Raw genomic sequence first — 23,151 nt, forward strand, 5'->3', positions numbered from 1 at the left:
GTGTGTGTGTGTGTGTGTGTGTGTATGCACATGTGTGTTTTACATGAGAGGCTCATTTCATTCATTTTGAAGGAAAGCATTTGCCAACACAGTTACCCTTTGTTTTCTGAAAATTGCATGAGGCTACTTTGTTTTTGTGAAAGATCTATGAGTATAATAAGGCTTTTTTTTTTTTAATTAATAAAACTGAAGATCCTCTTTGGATTTCTTTTGGTTAACCAAAATAAGTACTGATGTAAGACTTTCATAAAAACGGATATGATATAACATGAACTCTCAGAAGGCAGGGGATACTTTTGTTTTATGCATTTCAGCTTACAAAATGTTTCATAGGAACACTCTACTTTCAGATACTGAACAAAACCTAAACTTAAATCTGAAGTCATTGTTCATTATTCATTCCTGCTTCTAAATATGGTGTTACATGAAAAAAAGTGGTTAGTTCAGTTCATAACTCAACCAGCTGCCAGGGTGTTTTTCCTTGAGACAACTATCATGTTGGCATACCATGGAAGTGGTTTTGATTTTGTTTTTGTGTACTTCAGATTTACCACGCAGATATTAAAAAGATTTAAGTATTGATATTTAATACAATTATCAGAGTTTATAACTGTATCAAGAAAATTCTTAAGTGAAATTGTGGGTTTTTTTGCGTGCATGTGGAAGTAAGAGTGTTGGCTCACAATGAAGTGTTCAGAATTTCATCCACCACTGGTTTTGTGCCAAGGGTGAAAATTTCCACCCAAGCATAAAAGGAAGATAATGCTGTACTATTACTGTGAATATACTTTTGAGTGTAGGACCCTTTTTCGTAAGTTGTTCACAAACTATGCAAACTTGGGCTATAGGGTAATAAAGATAAGAAATAAAAATTTGCTAATGGTAATGTAATTGAAACAAGCAGTGTACCTGAGGGAAGAACATGGGTATAGAAGAGCTCAAGGGCTCAAAGTAGAACCATAGCACTTTAAGGTTAAAAAAAAAAAATAAGAAAAAAAGACATTATTCCAGAGTGTGCGTGTGTGTGTCTGCATCATTGCATAATTTCCTCTCAATGTGAAAAGCCTTTGTGCAAGTATATTTCTCACATTTAGCTTTTCTACTCAAATTCAGGAGATGTTAATTTGAAAAAGTTCTCAAAAAGAGGTTTGAGAATGATTAGCATTTTGAATAATTGACTAATTTGACTAATTAAACCTATGAGTAAATCCTAAAGCTCTTGATTTATTTATTCAAGAGATGACAAGTTTGAGGTAGAATTTAATAAGTCCTTCAGAACCTGAAAGTACATTTTCTTTGATGAACACTTTGAGTCTGCTGAAAACAAGGGGGAGTTGTATAAAATATAACAGAAACTAGGGGACCTTAGAGATGCAAGCTACTGCATAGGCCATTGTGTGTGTGTGTGTGTGTGTGTGTGTGTACGCGCGCGTGCCTGCGCGCATGCATGGTATTTCCAATAAAATTCTGTATGAAGAGGTCAAAAATATGCTAAAGCAGAGCTGTTCTGATTGTGGAGTTCTGACCACATAACCCCTGTCCTTCCCCCTCCAGTCTTTTCCTGAGAGAGCTAATAGAAGTTTCTAGAATATAGCTGGCAGTGGTGTAATTTGGTCCAAACTTTTCTCTCTGCAAAGAGGAAACTGCTATTTAAATAGACTAGTGATAGTGTCATGGACATAGATGCTAGTTAAGGGTTGAACTAGAATTACCATATGACCTCCTAGCTCTGATGACTGCTATTTCAGCATTGTTGCTTGTTTTTTTTTGAGAATAGAGAATGGAAGAATAAGGTCGATAACTATGTGTTGGGAACCTTAGAGAAGATGAAAGCATCATAGGAGGCAAACTTCTTGTTATCCACATTTCATTATTTCATAATCAATGTAAAATTCCTAAAAATCCTCCCCATGTATTGTGGAAAGGGGACAGGGTGGGGAAGAGGAAGAAGGAGACACATAAATAAATATAGAATACCTTATTTGCCAGCTTCCTGTTCGATTAAATTCACAGCTTTGGTCATAGCTTGGTAACTTTTCACATAGCTGATTTTTAATATGCCTTTTTATAATTATAATATGGCTTTTGATATGAAAGCCACGTGCTAGAAATATACTCAAGAAGGAACAAATGTTCAGTGGAAGATAATCTAATTTAGGGAATAAATTGTATTAGAAGGGTATATATTAGTAGACTATAAAATATCGAGCTAATCTGAATCAAAAGTCATTCTAGTGGGTAGAATTGATGAGGAATTGACTGGCCTCTTTGTTCAATAAACGTAGCTTTGCCACAAGATATTAGAGTAAGAAAAGGCAAAAGAAAGAGATACAAAAGTAAATATCTGACATGCCAGAAAGAACAAAGGTAGTTTTCTGAGACTATAAAACAGATGTTATGTGATGCACTAATTCTTTTTGTGCTTCTGCTTGAATGACTGAATTGATGTTCACAACAATACTAAGTGACAAGCTGCTTGAAGTTTCCTTCATTGAAAAGAATAATAATTCATTATTTGTGTGATTCATATTGTTGACCTTATGGATTCAACATAGTCAGATGTCCTTCTTCCAAAAAAGAGACTTTTGAGTGAATTTTACATTTCACCTTTTTTTTTTTCTTTCCATTAATTAGAAGAAGAAACTCAATACTGCGTTTCTGGTACAGTAAATCTGAGAACATACATTTTGTTTTTCTGGGTTTTTTTTTTAAAGATTTTATTTATTTATTTGACAGAGAGAGACACAGCCAGCGAGAGAGGGAACACAAGCAGGGGGAGTGGGAGAGGAAGAAGCAGGCTCATAGCGGAGGAGCCTAATGCGGGGCTGGATCCCAGAACGCTGGGATCGCACCCTGAGCCGAAGGTGGACGCTTAACGACTAAGCCACCAGGCGCCCCTGAGAACATACATTTTGAAACATTTTGGCATAAGGAAACAACAGTGAAAGACAAGGATATTCCAAAAGAAAAACAAAAAAAGAAAAACCATTTCTTTGTGGTTCTGAAATTGAAAAATTTAAAGCTGCTTCATATTGACTTATACATTTTAGTGTTTTAATCATAATAATGAGAATGACTAACTTTAAGTAAACTGAATATTTTACCTAATGATTTCCATATGTTTGCTCATTTGTTTAAAAGAGAAAGAAGGGGAGGAGCACCTGGGTGGCTTAGTTAGTTAAGCATCCAACTCTTGATTTCATCTCAGGGTCATGAGAGCCGGTTGGAGTCTGCTTGAAATTCTCTCTCTTCTTCTACCCCTCCACCCACTTATGTTCTCTCTAAATCAATCAATCAATCAATCAATGAAATCTTTATAAAAAAATCCACCTCTCAATACTCATTCTTCACTAATAAGGTACTGGGTCACATATCTTTAGTTATTTTACAATTAAATATGAGATACCTCTCTGATGTGTGTATATATATGTGAGTGTGTATACATGTGTATAGATTCATGTCTGAAAACCTATAATAATTAATAGTTGCTGATAAAAGGTTAAGTATTTGTTAACCAAATAGGACCCTATGATTATAGTTATAATTATGAAGAGTAGCACCAAAATCTAATAAGATGCACAATATAACAAAAATCACAAGAGGAAAGGGGAATAGAAGAGTTAGGGTTTGGGGAAAATAGGTAAAGGGGAGTGGGAGAAATAGGCTTCCAGTTCTGGTATGAGTAAGTCCTAGGAATAAAAAGCACAGCATAAGGAATACAGTCAACGATATTGTAATAGGGATGTAAAGGGACAGATGGTAGCTACACTTGTGATGAACATAGCATATAATATATAAACTTGCCAAACCACTAAGTTGTACAACTGAAACTTATGTAACATTGTATGTCAACTGTACTCAAAAAATTGGAAACAAAGTAATCATTTGTTAAATAGTTACAAGATATAGAATCTTAGCTAAAACATTCAGCTTTGGCAACATGAATTCAGTGACAGAACTGACATTAAATAATTCATTCCATGTTCTTTTTTCTGCTCTAGTCTGTCTTAAGATCATAGACTGTTACTGGTGTTTGTGTGCTTTCTTCCAAAAATCCAATTTTGCTTTTAAATGGCCTTTTGAAATAAGTTGATTGCATAATCTTAGAAGAAAAAAGAAAGTTCTTTAGTATTGAACTGAAGAAAAACTAATTTATGACTTTCAGTTCTTGGACTCTATAGAAACTAATTGTGTTACTTTTTATCTAGTTTACTCTTGACATCAGAGGTTCAGAAATACTTCTTTTAATTTAAATCCTATTTGAAATAATTTCCTGTTATAACACTAATAAAAAATATCTAATCAGGTAGTTAGAATTTCCCACAAGAAGTACAAAGCCATTTCCTCTTTCTGTTCATGTGATTTTCTCTTCTCTCCCGACGCCCACTGTGCCACCACCTCCATTTCCCACCACAGTGTTTAGATCTCTATATAGCTTACAGGTTGTTACCAGTTTTCCCTATTTAGTATCAGTGCAGGCTACTCTTCTAGCACATTTCCAATTTAAACATTGGTGAATTTTTAAAATTCATTGAAATGATAACATCCCTTCCACCCCTTCTTATATAATAGTCATGGCTAAAGTCCAGACCTATTCAAAATATTTGTTGCTTACATTCCTAACTAGTCAACATATCATAAAGTTTTGTTTTATGATCTAACAGCTGAAGCATTAGTTCCCTTCTTATTTTCCATCCTTTCCCCGCCACTATTTTCTTTCACTAGGACGCTGAAACACTATACAACAGACTAAGTGTCTAAATGTATGTCATTCGAGATAAGATAAACAATTCCAAATTCTCTTTAATGTTTCTTAATTTATCACTAAGCAAATGAATAATGGTTTGCTAATTCTCAGTTAAAGAATTAGATAGTTCATATTGTAAATTTGAGGAATGAAAGTACATATGATTGGAACAGGAAAAAAAAAAATCACAAGCTGTGTCCTGGTACAACCTACACCTATCTCTCTCTCTCTTTTTTTTTTAATTGTTGTTTATTTTTATTTATTTTATTTTTTAGAGAGGGAGAAAAAGGCCAAACCAAGAGTTGGAGGCTTAACCAGCTGAGACACCCAGGCACCCCAAGAGAGATGGATATTAAATTTAAGTAATATTTAGTTATATTAGGGAGTAGATAGTGTTTCAGAATTTCCTCTTATGAAGATTTATAAGAAAGGTTCTTTACATGAGGGAGTCATCTCTTAAAATCATTTTCATTCTGTTACCACTTTCCTTCTGACCTACCTTCTCAGTGTTCACTGTGAGTGAATTTGGGATGAATGAATGGTGTCCGTGATTATTGCTAAGTATGGCCTTTGTGTTGAAATACAGAGAAAATTGTTAAAAATGTATCAAATAATAAGATATCTCCAGATTAAAAAAATATTTTTCCAGATGATTCTCACATAATTTAAGTTCCTATGAAATTAGATTCTAATGTGGTTTATAAATATTTGCTGATGAGGTGTGATAGGGAACACTACTGAAGACGTGACACAAAATAGCACCCAACAGTGAGCAGAGGTTTAATTTGGAATTTTCCTGACATGTTACAGGCCATTTCTTGAAGAAAACAAACAAAAAGCCCTACTTCTTAGTGAGAGCTGTGACATCACTGTTTTTGAGAAAAGAGAAGGACCGTGGCAATGGGATTTTCTTAAGCAAGTTGAAACAGAAGGGAATGCTAATAAGGTCCGGGTGGGGGGGTGGCGGGGAGGACACTGAGTGGCTGAATTTCAATTTGGGGAAGGGTTCTTGTGGCTAAAAGACGGTAAGAATATTCTTAAAATAACATTTATAAAACTGTATATTGTCTTTTTTAAAAAGATCTAACTGATATAGTCTGAAAGAGGATGAAGAGAGAAAACTGAATTGAGAGACATTGGAGCTTAATAAATCAGGTTCCAGTTTCACTCCTGCCTCTTACTAACCATGTAACCTTTGTCACATTTAACCTTCCTGGGCCTCACTTTCCTCTGTGGAATGAAAATACCCAATAGGATTTGGAGGGCATTTGGAAAATGGAAGATTAATTGCAAAGGATGAACACCCCAAAAGATTCTGATGAGATTTGAAGAGAAAGAGAGGATAAAAGCCAGCTTGGGAGGGTATTAAATAAGAAGCTTAATTATTCATCATATGTAGGCAGAAGAAGTCTTTATTCCAGGACTGAAAAATTCAAGAGACCTCAGGGATAGTGCTCGCTGCTAAGGCAAATTTAAAGAAAGGAATGAAGAAAGAAATAAAGGGAAAAAAGAAAGAAAAAAAAAAAAGAATGAAGTATATAGTTCATTCTCTCCTTAATGATTGAAACCAAAGAAATTAATCCTTAAATCACATGTATCTCTCTGATTATTGTTTAAAAGGAAGATTAATTAAAATAATTTGAAATACTTTGGTGGGTTGATTTAAAAATTAATTCCAGGTACAATTGGAGTTAGTAGAAAAAATCTTCTTTTTAAATAAATTAAATCATTGCAGATCACAGGAAAAGTTCAAAAAATATTTAATATAAATATTAAAATGTTAACTGAACAGTATAATACAAAATGGAAAAAAATGTATCATGCCATTTCATTCATCAATATGGATCTAAACATTTAAGTAAAGATTTTGCATATTAATCTAGCAGTGTATAATTTTAACAATTCACCTGACCAATTGCGCTTTGTTATAAACATATAAGTTGGCTGGAAATAGGAAGTTTCATTTATATAATTTTTATATCAATACAGTAAAGGAAAAAATACGTTTATATGAAAGAGGTTGGAACTGCGTGATGATATGGTAATAATTTCAAATAAAAACTCTGACATAGGGATAAAAAAAATATTACCTACAAATGATAGAGATTCTTTACCAAAATTCTAGAAAAAAAAATAGTCTATAATGAAATATTGAAGATGCTGCCATTGTAGGAAAAAAAGGACAGGTGTTTCACTACCACCATTATTATGCAACATTGTTTTTGACATTGACCATAATGGAATCATTCACTAAAATGAAATAAATGCTTTGTAACAAATGGTGGTGGAGCAGTTGGGCATCCAGTAGAAGAAAATTAAATGAAATATGAATCACAAATGATCCTCAAATCATATACGGAATGTAACTCAAAATGCCATCAGGGACTTATATATAAAATATACAACTATGACCCCATTAGAAAAAAAAAAATAGGACAAAATCTTCAGGACCTCAGAATAGGTGAAACATTCTTCTTCTTGACAGCAAAAGCATGATTTATCAAAGGAAAAATTGATAAACTGGACCACAGTGATTTTGAAAGCTTTTTTTCTGAAAAAAGTCCTTTTTAAGAGGACGAAAAGACAAGATAGAGAATTGGAAGAAATATTTGAAATTGAAATATCTGACAAGTGATTTGTGTCTAGAATAAAGAACTTTATAACTCAACATGAAACAAGTACACAAACAAAAGCAATCCAATTAGAAATGGACAAATGGCACGAACAGACATTTCACTGAAGGAAATCTGTTGACAAATATTCACATTAAAAGATGTTCATTAGTTATTAGGGAAATGCCAATTATAACCACAATGGGATATCATTACTTTGATATCAGAATAGCTAAATTAAAAACATACACACGCTCACACATACACACGAAAAACAAATTGTAGGAAGAATGCAGAGAACTTGGATCATTTATATATTGCTGTTGAAAATGCAAAATGATATAACTACTCCAGATAAACCTATGACATTTTCTTGCAAAACTAAACATATGCTTACCATGTGACTCGGCAATTGCACACTTTGGCATTTATCCCAAAGGACAATTTATGTTCATACAAAACCTGTGAAAAATTGCTTGTAGAAGTCATAGTCGTAATAACTCAAAACTACAAAGGACAACCCAGATGCACTTCAACAAATAAAAGGTTCAGCAAACTGTGGTATATTCATGCCCTGGATTATTACTCAGCAATCAAAAGGAACAGAGTGTTGATAGCCTCAACAACTTATATGGATCTTGAGGGAATGATGTTGAATGAAAAAAGCCCATTTCTGAAGGTTGCGTGTTGTACTACCCTTTTTACATAGTATTCTTGAAATAACAAAATTACAGAGATGGAAAATAGGTTAGTGTTTGCCAATGGCTGCAGAGGGAGGCTATGGTAATAAAACTGCAGTTCTATGCTGGTGATAGAGCTATTCTGTATCGTGACTGGTGCTCGTCATATATGATAAAATTACATAGAACCAAAAATACCCACACACACATACACAAATGAGTACATGTAGAATTGAAATCTGAATAACTCTGTATAAATATCAATTTCTTTTGTGATATTGATTATGCAAGATGTTGCATGTATTGGAGAGAAACTGGGTGAAAGGATTTTCTTTATTATTTCTTATAACTTCATGTGAATCTGCAAATACCTTAAAATTATATATATATATATATATATATATATACATATATATATATCTGTAATATAGAATATTGAAGTAAGAATGAGAAATATTCTGTTCATGGTAATAATAAACTATATATAATTAGGACTAAATCTAGTAGGAAAAGTAAAGGATCTATATGAAAAATAGAAGATGCAATATTATAAATGTACATAAAATGTGAGTGGTATAAGTAGTTCTGAGTGAAAAGCTTTAATATTACAAAATGGTGAAAGTTTTCCAATTTACTCTGCATATGTGGTGCAATTTTAATAAGATTCTCCATTTGGTAGGTTGAAATATGATTCTAAATCCCATATAAAGGACGATAAGTTTGAGAATTGTTGATATATTGTTTGAAATATTATTTGAAAATAAGATTATTTGGAATGATGTCCTTGCCTTATAAGATATTTCTTACATTAACATCTATATCTGTATCTGCATTGTAAAACATGTAGTAATAAAACATGTGCAAAATCTGTATCATTAAAGATACAGTAGACAAAATATGTGGAATTTACCTAAGGAAAAAAATTATTTGTAAGGAAAAAAAAAATATATATATATTTATTTTTTTCTTTCTTTAAGATTTTTAAGATTTTATTTATTTGAGAGAGAGAAGGAGAGCTGGGGGAAGAGCAGAGGGAGAAAGAGAAAGAGAGAAGCTCAGACAGACTCTGTGCTAGGCTTGGAGCCCAATGCAGGGCTCAATCTCACAACCCTGAGATCACGACCTGAGCCAAAATCGAGAGTCAGGTGCTTAACCTCCTGAGCCACCCAGGCGCCCTGATTTAGACAAATGTATCATGACTCGTATCCACCATTATAGATCATACAGCGTAGTTTTACTGCTTTTGAAATCCTCTGTGTTCCACCTGTTTTTTCTTCCCTACCCCACAACCCCTGGCAAACACTGGTGTTTTTAGTGTCTCCCTAGTTTGTCTTTTTCAGAATATTACATAGTTGGAATCATACAGTGTATAGTATTTTTGAATTGTCTTCTTTTACCTAGTTGTAGGCATTTGAGTTTCCTCCATATGTTTTCATAGTTGATGGCTTATTTTTTTTATCACTTTATAATATTCTGTCATCTGGGTATATCACAGTTTGTTTATTGATTCACCTCCTGAGGGACATCTTGGTTCCTTCCAAGTCTGGGCAATTATGAATAAAGCTGCTATAAAAGTTCATACCCAGAGGTTTGTGTGGATATAGGTTTTCAACTCATTTGGGTAAATACCACAAAGCACAAATGCTGGATTGCATATTTAGTTTTGTGAGATAGCACTTAACTGTCTTCCAAAGTGGCTTAAACACTGCATTCTCTCCAGCAATGGATGAGAGTTGGCCATTTTATTTAGAACTTAGGCCTTCTCTGATGCTTTTTGCAAGACTTTTCCCTTCCTTTCTTTGAACTTGCGCAGTACTCTGTATCCTCATTCTGACATTTAGCATATTCTTTCTTGCTTTGCAAGTGTGAATCCCTCAGGACAGATGCTAGATATGTCTCCAGTAACTTACAATACTTCATTTAAAATTTTGGAAATGTAAGGTCCAGTATATGCTGAATGAGTAACGAAAGTTCCAATTTTGATGTGTTGGGCTATCGAATGAAGCATTTTGTTCTGAGAATCCATATATGATCACAATGTCCTGCACTAGCCTTGGGATTGTACAATTCTATCACCATTAGTAATATTTTTTTTCAGTTGTTTTTTAGCAATTATTTCATGGGTAAAGATGTGGTTGATTCATGTGAAAGGAAATTGCATTTGAAGTTATCGATTCTTTACCCCAGCTTTTCAGCTGGAAGAAACAAAGCTCTCACTGCAATAAGTGCTGAATCTTTAAAAAAACAATATCTAATGAGGTTAGTATATATCTCTGACATTTTATTTTCAACCAGAGTGAAGGTCACAGCTGGAAGGTAACAAAGATGATTTTACACAGTAAATAAAAAATGCTATCGAAAAGAAAATGAAATACTGCTAACTTTCTATAGCCTCTTGCATCAAAAGCATGTTTGTTATGCCTGATTCTGGTAGTTCAACCATATTATCCTTCCATTTCATAGATTCTTGAACTATAAAAAAGAGTGCAACTAGTTTTATGTCAGGGGCTTACATAAATGTGTGCTTTTCATTAATATTCTGGAATTGTATTATTTGAATTTTTATATTGAACTCCTAAATCTCTTCAGTATTTGTTTGGTGGAACTTGGTATTCATTCTGTGTGTTTGGTGAACTTCCCTCTGAGTTGGGAGGTTTTCTTTATCATCTATATCAAGACCCTCAACTCTCTCATCTTGGTGTTTACAACTAAAATACAAGTTTAGCATTAGGAGAATATGTCAAAGTTGTTTTGAAAAGTAATGGGCTAGGTTACGGTTAAAACCTGAAAAACGTGTGGGCACAATGTAGAGCAGAAACTCTTAACTGCTTTTATATGATGTATCACCACATAACAAAGGTTATCTATTAAATTTGTGCTAGATGAAGATAATTATAATATTTAAAATAACTTAATATATTGAAAAAGTTCATGAAACAAAAAGCTTCAAATGCCAAAGGCCATAGGAAGATAACTGTTTTATATTGTCCTCTAGTTAACATCTTTGAACCAACATATTCCAGATTTTATAGTTCACTAGTTTTAAAAACTAACATGAGATAAGTGTCTAACCTAATATTTGTTTTATTTTAGATGAACTCACAAATTCATCAGAAACTAGATTGTCTTTAGAAGACCTCTTCAGGAGAGACTTTGTGCTTCATGACCCAGGAGCCCGGTGGATCAACGGTACGTGCCCGCATTTGTATGTGCTGTATTTATTTTGCATTCCATGTCATCAAAATTAAAGTAAATAATGGTAGTTTAGTACTTTAATTGACATTATGCTTCAACGGTTACATATACCAATATACTACTTAATCAGAAAATAATACCTTGGCTCTTGTGCAAGAAAACCAATTCCTGAAATAGGTCATCAATCAAATTATTCTCCAAGTATTAGACTGACTGTTCTATCTCTGCTGTTCTTCACAATCACTAGTTCTGTGGCTTTAAGCATGTGTTAAATCTTAACACTTCTCTGGATAATCTACTTGGTGTGGAAGTCTAGATTTGGGGAGCCTACATAGGTAATTGCTTCAAATTTGGCAATCAGATTAGTTTTCTTTTCTCTCTTTGTGGCTTTTCTTTTTAAGCTTAAGCGCTACAAACTAGGAAGAATCTTTGCAAAGTTGAAATACTTGGATACGGCATGGAAATACACTGCACTTTGTCCTTTTCCAGGAAAACACTTCCTCAATTTCCCTAGGTTATTTCTGATTTTATTATTATCAAAAGTTTAAAAACATTTAGATTAAAAAGGAAACAACCATAAAATAAAAACCACTGAATGGCTCGATGGGCTTTGGTTTGTCTTAATAAAAGGTAATAGGAAAAGTTACTAGATAGCTAAGAGATGTGTTGGTAAAAAGGAAGTCATGTTTCAATTCCTTGACTATTCCAGTTTGCGTGACCATACTAATCACTGGTTAGATAGCTGTTAATATTTGCCCTTCACTTTATTTAGACATAATAACTTTGCTTGTTTGTCAGGCATGGAGTAGATTATTTGTATGACAGATAAAAAAGAGCTTTGCCTTTTTATCTAATAAAGATCATCTCGCATACAGTCCATTTTTTCTTCTCTAATATTCTAATTAAGTGCATTTATGTCTGCAAATTAAATGATAATTTGTGGAAGCTATAAAAAGAATGTAACTTAGTTTGTGAGGGCAGAGGCCAAATCATACTTGTTTACCTAGCACTGATAGAGTTCCTGGAGATCAGCAGGCACTCAAGATTTGAATAAATGAATGAATGTGTTTAATTGAAGTCCAGTGTTATTTTTAGATAAACTCAAGTTTCAGTTAAAATTGTTTGGAAGATGAGTGTATATCATGGTGATGGTATTATAGACACAAAAAAACAAGATAGCATTTTATTAATTTCTTTATAAATTTTTATTTTGAATTGTTCATAAATTTGGTATTTGCCATACTGTTGCTTTGCTCACTACTTTAGATGTACCCTGCATTTAGTTCAGATGAGCGCTATGACTCAGGAAGGCCAATAAAGAGGTATATCATTACCAGACATTGCATGGATCTCTCACAAATCTTTCCACTGTTTTTAATTTTAAAATCATCTTTGTACTTGCTAACATTTCTGCTTTCTATTAGAGGAGGTGACATAAAAATTGTGGGAAAAATCGGGAGTCATTAGATTCGAACTGCTCAGGAACATTCTGTTTTATTTACCATGATTTTGGCCAAACTATAGAAATTTGTGTAGTCTTTGACTTTGGAAAGCAAGAAAAAAAACCCATGGGCTTCATCTCCCTTCTCAGGCGAGCTTGGACTATTTAAAGAGGCATTTACTCCTGTGTATAACTGACACTTCGATATTGAAGTGCCAAAAGCCTGGACATATACTCACGGTGAACTGCTTGCTAAATTAAACCACATTTCAATATCTAGGACACACATTCTACTTTAACCCTTTACACGGTACCAGAATAATATATTTGCAGTTAATCATTTTCATCAGTTTTTTTTGTCATTTCTTTTCCTGATCTTGAGAAAATATCCTTGGACAGAGCTGCAGTGTTATCATTATACTCTATGTAAAACCTAAGACCTAAAATATTTATAAAATAATTTGACATAAGAATCTTTTAAACAGGGTTAAACAGAATTTAAGCTTTCAGATGCAGGCAGTCCTTACAAATACCACTGAAGAAATTGACTCCCTGTCAGTAGATTGTGTGCACTGGGTTGCTTTTCGAGTAGAGGAATAGATCTGTGCTTATTCATTTCTCTTATCCAACTCAGATCTCCTTTTTGGCAATCACTAGACACGGCCTATTTACATATTCCTCACATAGCCAGAAAATACAGTGGGAACTATATGGATAAAATGTGTAATCTTGGCCTCATTATCACAGATTATATCTATGGGTGAAATGTCATCTTTTTCTTTATGAGATGTCTCACTTAGGTCGTCTTAGTATATAAGTGGCTCGAAGAAGTCAAAGCTGAGCTCGTTTGGAAGCTTTGTTTAATTCTTGGAGGTCTCCTAGGAACACTTAATGCATTACCGGTCAAGGAGAAGGAGGGAGTCGAGCTGGCCCTGGCAAGTCTAGGATGTAGTGCGGCAATGTCGTTCATTATGCTGTTTCTCAACTAATCTCTCTGTGAATGTCATCGCAGCCTTGGATGGGTGCTCACGTTCATGGTTAGCTTAACAACTGCCTTCCCGCAGATCTGCTCATATCCTTGAAATCTCCATTTTTATAGCATCTTCTTCCTAGTTATGTCACCTTGAAACCTGGAAATCCATCTTCGGTAACATTATTCATCTCCCCACATACATTCGATGATCAATCAATCATCAAAGAAAGACCTAACATTAATTGAGGGCCTTCTGTGTTGGGTTTTGTGCTAGACGCTTTCTATCCATATTTCATGACTAGTATGTAAAGTTAAAATTATTAACCCCAGAAAACGGAGACTTCAGCAGAAAAATGTATCCAAAACACAGCTGGTAAGAGATGGACACTGATTTACCCACTATATTTAAGTACAAAACTTACCCTCTTTCATTGTTCAACTTTGAGATGCTATTCCCAGTCTCCAACACACGTGCCAGCCTCTTTAATAATCTCATTGTAGATTTCATTGCTATGAATCTTTTCATCCTTAGTATTGCAGGAGTGTCCTCTTCCTAGGTATATCCATGTACTGTTAAGTTAACATGGTCACGAAAAGAAAGATATATAAGCATATTTATTGATATGTTGATGATATAAAATGTGAACAAAGAGGTCTTCAAAATAGTGTGGATGGCCTGTGATATCCCATTATTTGTATTGTTTACCAGTGATTGTCCAGATGTCTGGATTTTGGCCTCCTTTTTTTTTTTTCTTTTTGCCGTTACATTTTTTTTACATAATTTTCTTTAATAAAGTGTATGTTGAGTGATTTTTATAACTAATTAGGAAAAGTATTGCCCTCCCCTTTTTTTTTAGTCACATAGGTCTCCATCCAATCCCTCCATCAGTCTCCTGACAAATACAACTTTATAAGGCCCAGCTGAAAACTGTTAATGCACTTTTCAAAAAACATCAGAGGAACCCCTTTGCCATTGGAGTAAATTTCAGTCTTCCCTTTGTAGCAAGCCTCTCAGAAGTAAACTCAGCCTCTTTCCTAGTAGTCAGCTCTATACTGTATTTTAGGCACATTGAACTTCTTGATGTTCTTCGTAAGCTCAAAACTTCCTTGACTCTGTGCCTTTGCCCACACTATTTTCTCCCTCTGGAATCCCTTCCCCCAATAGGAAAGCCCAGATTTTATCCCATTTGAAACCTGATGCCCAGGAGCAAAGCCAGTGACTGTTTGTCTCGTCAGCTGGGAGGATCATTTTCTTTCCTCTACACTCTAAGGTTTGACTCTCCCATAGAGAAATTTACACCTCCGTTATAATTATAACATACCTCACCTCTTCTAAGACAGTGCTTCTAAAACTATTGTGAAAGATCACTATTTTTAAATGTTATTCATTTGTTTTTACCTTTGACCCTTGAACAGCACAGGGTTAGGGGCTCGAACCACCTTGCACACTTGAAATTTCGCTTATAACTTGTGACTCCCCAGAAACTTATCTACTAGTAGCCTTCTGTTGACTGGAAGCCTTTCTGATAACATAAACAGTTGATTGATACATATTTCATGTATTATACCTATTACACACTGTACTCTTATAAAATGATCTAGAATTTAAGAACCACAATAAACAAGCAAAGGGAAAAATTAAGAAAGGGAGAGAGAGACAAGACAAGAAATGGACTCAACTGTAGAGAACAAACTGATGGTTATCAGAGGGGAGGGGATTAGGGGATGGTTTCAACAGGTGATGGGGATTAAGGACTGCACTTGTCATGATGAGCGCAGGGTGGTATATGGAGCTGTTGAATTACTGTACTGTACACCTGAAGCTAATATTACATTGTATGTTCCCAATCTGGGATTAAAATAAAAACTTACATTAAAAATTAAAAATAAATAATGAGAATAGGGGAAAAATAAACTAGAGAGAAAATGTTAAGAAAATTGTAAGGAAGAGAAAATACACTTACAGTACTGTAGCGTATCAAAAAATCTTCATATAAATAAGGACCCACATAGTTCAAATCCATGCTGTTCCGTGTTATTTTCATTTTGGCATGAATCAATACTCGAAAAAATACAATAAAAGTAAATAACTGAAAAAAAAGAATAACTAGATATTCAGATACAACCCCGAATTTCATTTTACTGCAATCAAGAGTTCTAAAATTTTATTTCAAAAATATACTAAGTACAAACGTAATATTGGAACTAAAGGAAGAATTTCAAATATTACTTTGTTTGGGAGACTGTATACCGGTAATTAATAGAGTATTACTAACATACCGCTAACTTTTTGTTATTCCAAAATCAGAATTAAACAAATATTGGGAGTAATCATTCACACTGAATGCCTATTCTCATATTTTGAGGAGTCACCGGCATATCACTATTTAAAGTTTTAATGTAATAAATTAGCTTGGTTCCTTCTTGTTAAGTTAAATAATCTAGGTTAGACTGATGACAGCACTACTCACCGAGGATAAACTTTATTTCAATTATTTCTATTTTCTGTTTTAATAATATTCATAGTAGAAGAGAAATCAGTCTCCAAAATGAGGGTGATCATAATGGAAAACAGAAGACTTTAAAGCAGTTTTGAGCTTTTACTCAAAATGAATCATGAGATAACTTGATAACTTTGACTCTTTACCACTAGCCAGTTTTAAAATTTATCCTGCAAAGTATAGATCATTTAAATTATCTTTTGATAAAAAAGGAGATTTTGGATTTTAAATACATCTGGGTTATAATAGACAATCTAATGTTAAATTATAGCGTCTCGTAATGAGATCTATTGTGTGTAGCTAGTTTGTCACTGGCTCACCCACTAGTTCACCTGCTCAGTGAGATAAGTCCGCTTGTGCATTTGAACTTACAGTGATGTGGGTGGAATTGCTACCAGAGTTTCTAAATGTGTACTCTCAATTAAGCTTGTCCCATTGTGGACCAGTGACCAGTACTTTGCCAGCTGGCTGTAGTTTGCCAACATCAGATCTGAGAGACAGAAAGCCCTGAAGAGTGGAACCCGTGTCACATTCATGTTTGAGTCACCCCAGCAGTTAGCACCCTGCCTGGACTCATGTCATACTCAATAAGTAGCTTAATTAGCATAATGGGATACTTCACTCTATTTTCCTTGATCTATATGTGTGGATCCCTTGATCCACAAACAGTAGAGGATTCATTTCTGTTCCTTTTCTCATGATATGCATAGATTTTTCTCTGATCTATACAAGCCTGCCCTTCCCAGTGTCCATCTAGCATGTGAGCTGTTGCACATTTTTTTTTTTTTTAAATGGCTGGTTGTGATGAGCGATGATGTCCGAGACTCTGGATTTAATCATGATTTTATTGAATTTAATTTTGGGACCAGTTCAGCCCATCTCCCAAGGTGATATCTAGAACCAGATATGTAAACCTGTTATCTTTTAAATGGTATGTGACAAAATGACATATTGATACACGGAAGTCACTAAAATGAAACAAACCAGGGTCTCTCAACAATTTTTAAAAGCCTACTAATGTTTGTATTTTGTTTTACTTTGTTTTCATTTAAACTGGGGGTAATAGTTCCTATGTGTAGAAGCACAGGAAAAATTAAATAAGCAAACTATATAAAAAGCAAAGATAACAAAGGTAAAGGCAAAATGAAAAAGATAAGAAAATATGTAAGTAAAAAAGGAAGGTCTGAAGCCTTATAGATCTTCAAATGGTCAGAATCTTGATAACCACTTCTAGAGATGCTGTAGACACCTTTGTAAAAGCCCCCGATATTTCTTTGTAAATGCCCCCTCTTACCCCAATGAATGGTATCTGGGATATTCCACAGAACGTGAAAAGCCATTGTTGTATTCTTCATGGAAAATAAAGCAAATTATGGAAACAATATCAATAATAGTTACAATAATAAGAAAACTCAAAATTGGGGGAATCAAACAAATGAATCTTGTTTGTTATTTTTCGTTTGGCACTATTTTATCAGCTAGAATTTTTGTCTATCCATTCACTGTGTTGCAGAAGCTTTTGTATTTTTTTTGTGCATAGGGAGCTAGTTACAATGCTTACAGCATTCTCACTCCCAGCCCTCTCCAACAGAATGTTAACTCTTTTGTCTTATTTTTTATTTTCTAAAAAAAAAAAAAAAAAAGCACAACATAACCATCAATCAGGGTGATAATCAAAATGCTAGAATTGAACTCATGACCATGAGGTTCGGGGGGATAATTTATATTTTTATTACAATATGACATATAAGGACAAAATATCATAAAGTACACGTGCAAAACTAGGTGTATGGTTAGATAACTTACCTTCATCTAGTTTTCCATCTATTTAATGGAATATAATACAGCTATTAAAACTGATCTTGTGAAAAAACTGGTGATATTAGGACACCTGAGAATAAAATGTTAAGTGAAAATTGTTGGATATAGAATTGCAGTCTTATAGAATTACACACACTGTACATTCACAGTTACATTACAAGCATGTACACATATGTGGGTGCAAAGAACATGATATCAGAATTAAATATGCTAACATATTAAGTAACTTTCTGACGGAGTGATTATGAGTTACTGTTTTTAATTTTTTCTCCTTTTTTGTCTGTATTTTCCAAATATGCAGCAACTATGTTGTTACTTCTGTCACATGTGAAGAATTACTGAAATTCTTATTAAAATGTAAATACTTTCTGCTCACTAAATACTTAATTCATCACGGTTTTGGGTACTTATTTATTATTTGAAAACGAGTTAGGGGGTGCCTGGGTGGCTTAGTGGGTTAAGCCTCTGACTCTTGGTTTCGGCTCAGGTCATGATCTCATGATTGTAGGATTGAGTCCTGCTTCAGATTCTCTCTCTCTCTCTCCCTCTCACTGGTGCGCGCTCTCTCTCTCAACTAAATAAATAAAATCTTTAAAAACATTTAAGAAAACAAGTTAGAGACATGACCCAAAATGATGAGTGTCAAGGATGTCTGACAGGGGCTGGGGAGTGTGGAGCCCTTAATGATGTGAAGGAGGACACTAGGAATACCATCTTATCTATGGTAGACCTGAAAAGAGCCCCCCAGCCCTGCAACGCTGGGATGAAAGATGCTTCTTTTGCCCCAAGACTAACGTGAGAAGGAGAAGTACAGAGAGAAGCATAGGGTTGTTACTAAGCCTGGGAGAAGAGGAATGTTCTCAGAGCAGGACTGGATTGTCTTTTTTGTTTTTCATTTTTTATTTGATTATAGTTGACACTCAATGCTGTATGAGTTTCAGGTGTGCAACATGGTGATTTGACCAGTCCATACGTTATGCTGTCCTCACACAAGTGCAGCTGCCATCTGTCACCATACAATGCTATTGCAATATCAATGACATATTCTTAATGCTGCGCCTTTTGTTCCTGTGTCTTATTCTTTCTATAACTGGAAGCCTGTGTCTCCCACTCCTCTTCACCCTTTTTCCCCTCACGCCCCCTCCTTTCTGGCAACCGTCAGTTCTCTGTATTTACCAGTCTGATTCTGCTTTTCTTTTGGGGTTTTTGTTTTTTTTTTTTTTTGTTTTTTTCTTTAGATTGCACATATGATTTCAGTCAAGCAGAATCTGACCTGGACTATCTTAGGGGTATAGGTTCTTATCATAGCAGTTTTACCCCCTATTCCCCAAGAGACTGGGACAAAATATTCCCTGTATTTTACCAATGTTCTTTCTTTCACTTGGTAATAAAAACATATAAAGGGCTATTAAAATTGTGACATCCCTAGTTTCTGATTCATAGGTCAGATAATTGAAAAATTAGGTTAAAATATAATTGTTATCCTTTTAGAGTAACATATGTCAAAATACATTACTATCAAAGTAGATCATTTCCTACCAAAATTAAAGAAGCACTTAGAAAAGTATACCATTAAAATGTATTTTCTTATCTCTAAATTACCAGAATATTTTCTTTATCACTATATGTTTATATGTCATACTGTGCTTTTAACCCAAGTTTAAATTACCCTACATTAAAGCACTTGAAGTCAAAAGTAAAACCAAAATATTTGCTATAAAAAAATCATACTATGGCAACCTTATATACTAACTACAAGTATTCAGATTTTTGTTCGGAATTTAAATCTAAATAGTTTTTTTTAAGGAAATATTTTTAAGATTCCAGCTTGTCTTAAAATGACATAATTTATAGAAAACACTGAGAAAGAATAGGGAAAAGGATTTACTCATAGAAAGCAGTGTTAATATTTCAGGGTAAAAGTAAATTCAGTAAGACAATATTTCTATGTTTTAGAAATACAAGGATTATTTTAGAGAACTTAAAGGGAGTTGGAAATAGAAACCAGACTTTAGATTAAGAGAACTATATTTGGATTCATAAAAGAAGGGGAAAAAGGTCTAATTGGGATGAAATAGTTATGTTTAAAGTTCATCATCAAGCATTGCCGGGGTATGTGGTTGGCTCACTCAGTTAAGCATCTGACTTCAGCTTGGGTTATGATCCCAGGGTCCTGGGATTGAGCCCCGCATCAGGCTTCCTGCTCAGCTGGGAGCCTGCTTCTCCCTCTCCCTCTGCTCCCCTGCTCCTGCTGTCTTGCTCACTCTTGCTATCCATCTCAAATAAATAAATAAAATCTTAGAAAAACATCAAGCATTACTGAGTTTCACCTATATGCCCTGTACAGGTTTTTGTATGTTTCAAGTGGCATCTGTGGACATTTGAAAGGTTTGTGATAAAAGACATAGTAGTCCTCGTAGTCATAGGGTATTTCACACAATTGTTGTTAGTCTTGGCTTTGTAGGCCCAGAGACTGAGTTTGTCAACACAAATGTAGACTAATGGACACTTCGATGTTGACATCTATCTTTCCACTAATTTGTCCATCTGTCCTTTTATACACTAAAGACCTACTTATGGAGCATAGCCAACAATTCTTGTAGATGCAAGAGCATAAAGATGAATAAATATGGTCCCTTTGTCCTAGGGAATTATGAATATTGAGGTTCTTTCCCCATTGTGTACTATGTCTTTTCTGATAACTAGGGTTTAAAGAAGTGAAATTAGTCATCAAAGGCTATGATTGGGCAGAAAGTAGAGATAACGAGATTTATGAGAAATACTCAGTACACAATATGAAGAGGTTTGATTAACTTTTTTTTCCCCAGAATCTGAGACACATCTCCATATCCCACACTTCTCTGTCAGGTATGATAGAGGATACACACTAGCACATTTTGGTTTTTGAACAAGTTTTTGTTCTCTTTGCTTCCACTTTATTTGATACAGTCTTCACTTATGTGTGTTAATAGTTATACTAATACATACATGTACCACTGACAAGGTTGCAAGAAATGAAATATAGTTAAGGTATCTAGAGGATTTAGAAACTATATGAAAATTCAGCGATAAATTGCTGGATTATTATTTTTAAAAAACATGCAAAACGGAAGTAAGAAATTAGTTTAACTTTAGAATAACTGGAATGGTCTTCCTGGAAGAGATGAAGTTCAGTGTCCATGTAGAGGGCGGTTGAGCATAGAAGAGAGAGGACGTCACTGGGAGAACAAGGCTGTATTGCGGCAGTGTCATAGAAATTAACATAAGATGTAGGAATAATGAACAGTAGTGCTGTGTGTGTGTGTGTGTGGTGTGTTTAAAATTAATGGTGAAAGGAGTTGATCACTTCAGTATTGGCGTATAATTATAATATTAATACCGTCATTTTACTGTACTTGTTATACTTTAATTGACTTTCGTAGACTTAATCTTTTATTAGATCATCATTTTGAAACAGAAGAATTTGAGGTTGCTCTAATGATTATCAGCTCTTTTATTTTCCTTAGAATTAAAATAGGAGATGTTGGTAACAGGAAGTTCACCTAAGTTTATAGCGTATAAGAATTTACATTTACTTTTCTACTTTTCTAGGATATTTCCACATATAATTTATTTGTATTTCTTTGAAAAACCTTCCCTGGCAGTCAGAGTGGGCATTAGTTTTGTGTCATAGATGAGTAAATTTAGACACAAAGAGATTTTCTTCAATTCTTTGCAGTTCAAAATCAGTAATGAGCTCTGGCTGGAATCCAGTCTTCATGTGCAGTGTTGGGTAGGATACTTTGGAGTAGAAGAAGTGTCTCATGTGAATTTTTTGTGTTGTCATTAAATTAACATTTAATAATGTTTATAAATTAAAAAAAACCACATCAACAGTTTAAGGAAAAGCGTGTTAAGGGAAAGATCTAATAATAAGTGAAGATTTCCTTTGACTCATATCTGACTGAATTTGATTGGAATTCTTAGGTGATTTTTGAGAAAATGTAATCATTTTGTATCATTGATTATAAATGAAAAAAAGAAGTCTTGCAGCAAACCATAATAAGAACTTACATTTACATGTTAAGCTTTTAATTCACCTCGTTTTCCTTGAGCCACATTTTCTGCTTTTGTGCGTGTGTATGTGTGTGAGTGCCCACATACATTTCTTTCTAAGGCTAATTTTACTTAATCAGCTTGGTCATGTAGTCAGTTTGGATGAGCCACTGAGATCTTTACATAGCACACAATCAACTATTCCATTATTTTGTATTGAATAAACAAGTATTTACTGGGTGTTTACCCCAAAGATACAGACGTAGTGAAGAGAAGGGCCATATGCACCCCAATGTTCATAGCAGCATTGTCCACAATAGCTAAATCATGGAAGGAGCCGAGATGCCCTCCAACAGATGACTGGATTAAGAAGTTGTGGTCCATATATACAATGGAATATTACTCAGCTATCAGAAAGAACGAGTTCTCAACATTTGCTGCAACATGGACGGCACTGGAGGAGATAATGCTAAGTGAAATAAGTCAAGCGGAGAAAGACAGATATCATATGACTTCTCTCATCTATGGAACATAAGAACTAGAAGGGTAGGGGAATGGGGTAGAACGGTGATGGGTAGTAAGGAGGGCACGTATTGCATGGTGCACTGGGTGTTATTCGCAACTAATGAATCATCGAACTTTACATCAGAAACCGGGGATGTACTGTATGGTGACTAACATAATATAATAAAAAATCATTAAAAAAAAGTGAATAAACAAGTATTAACATATAGGCACACTTCAGAAAGTCTTTAGTGAGAAGAATTGCTAGAGATAATATCATTTATCATTAAATGGCTAATATTCTGTCTGGTAAGTCATTTCAAACACGAGCATTGAGTCAACTGAAATATTTCATCTAAACGGTGGTTTGGTTTCATGTGTGTTCATGTGTTGTGTTCACATATAACAGTATATTTACCAGATCTAGTTCTATTTCTTTTCTACATTTACCTGTTACTGTGTTTTTGATGAAAATCAAATGGTAATTTTCATATAATACTGTAGGGATGCAAAAAATGAAGGTGTATTATCTGCCTTCATCGATTTATTGTTAATGATAGTAATAATAAAAGTTGTGCTTTTGGGAGAGGGCTTCTAATAGTAGCCAAGAGTCATGATTTTTATTTTTAATTTATTATATCT

At 34.2% G+C, this 23,151-nt stretch overlaps 1 protein-coding gene across 2 annotated transcripts in view; it reads left to right on the forward strand.

Moving 5' to 3' along the window:
* Positions 1-23,151, forward strand: part of DPP10 (dipeptidyl peptidase like 10) — a 618,096-nt gene that overhangs the window by 155,467 nt on the left and 439,478 nt on the right. For both annotated transcript variants that reach the window (XM_040645663.1, XM_040645668.1), the window contains exon 3: positions 11,133-11,228. In XM_040645663.1, coding sequence (XP_040501597.1) covers positions 11,133-11,228 — 96 coding nt within the window. The remainder of the gene's footprint in view (positions 1-11,132; positions 11,229-23,151) is intronic.

Source organism: Ursus maritimus, unplaced genomic scaffold (genome assembly GCF_017311325.1).
Source record: "Ursus maritimus isolate PB19 unplaced genomic scaffold, ASM1731132v1 scaffold_1, whole genome shotgun sequence".
NCBI lineage: Eukaryota > Metazoa > Chordata > Mammalia > Carnivora > Ursidae > Ursus > Ursus maritimus.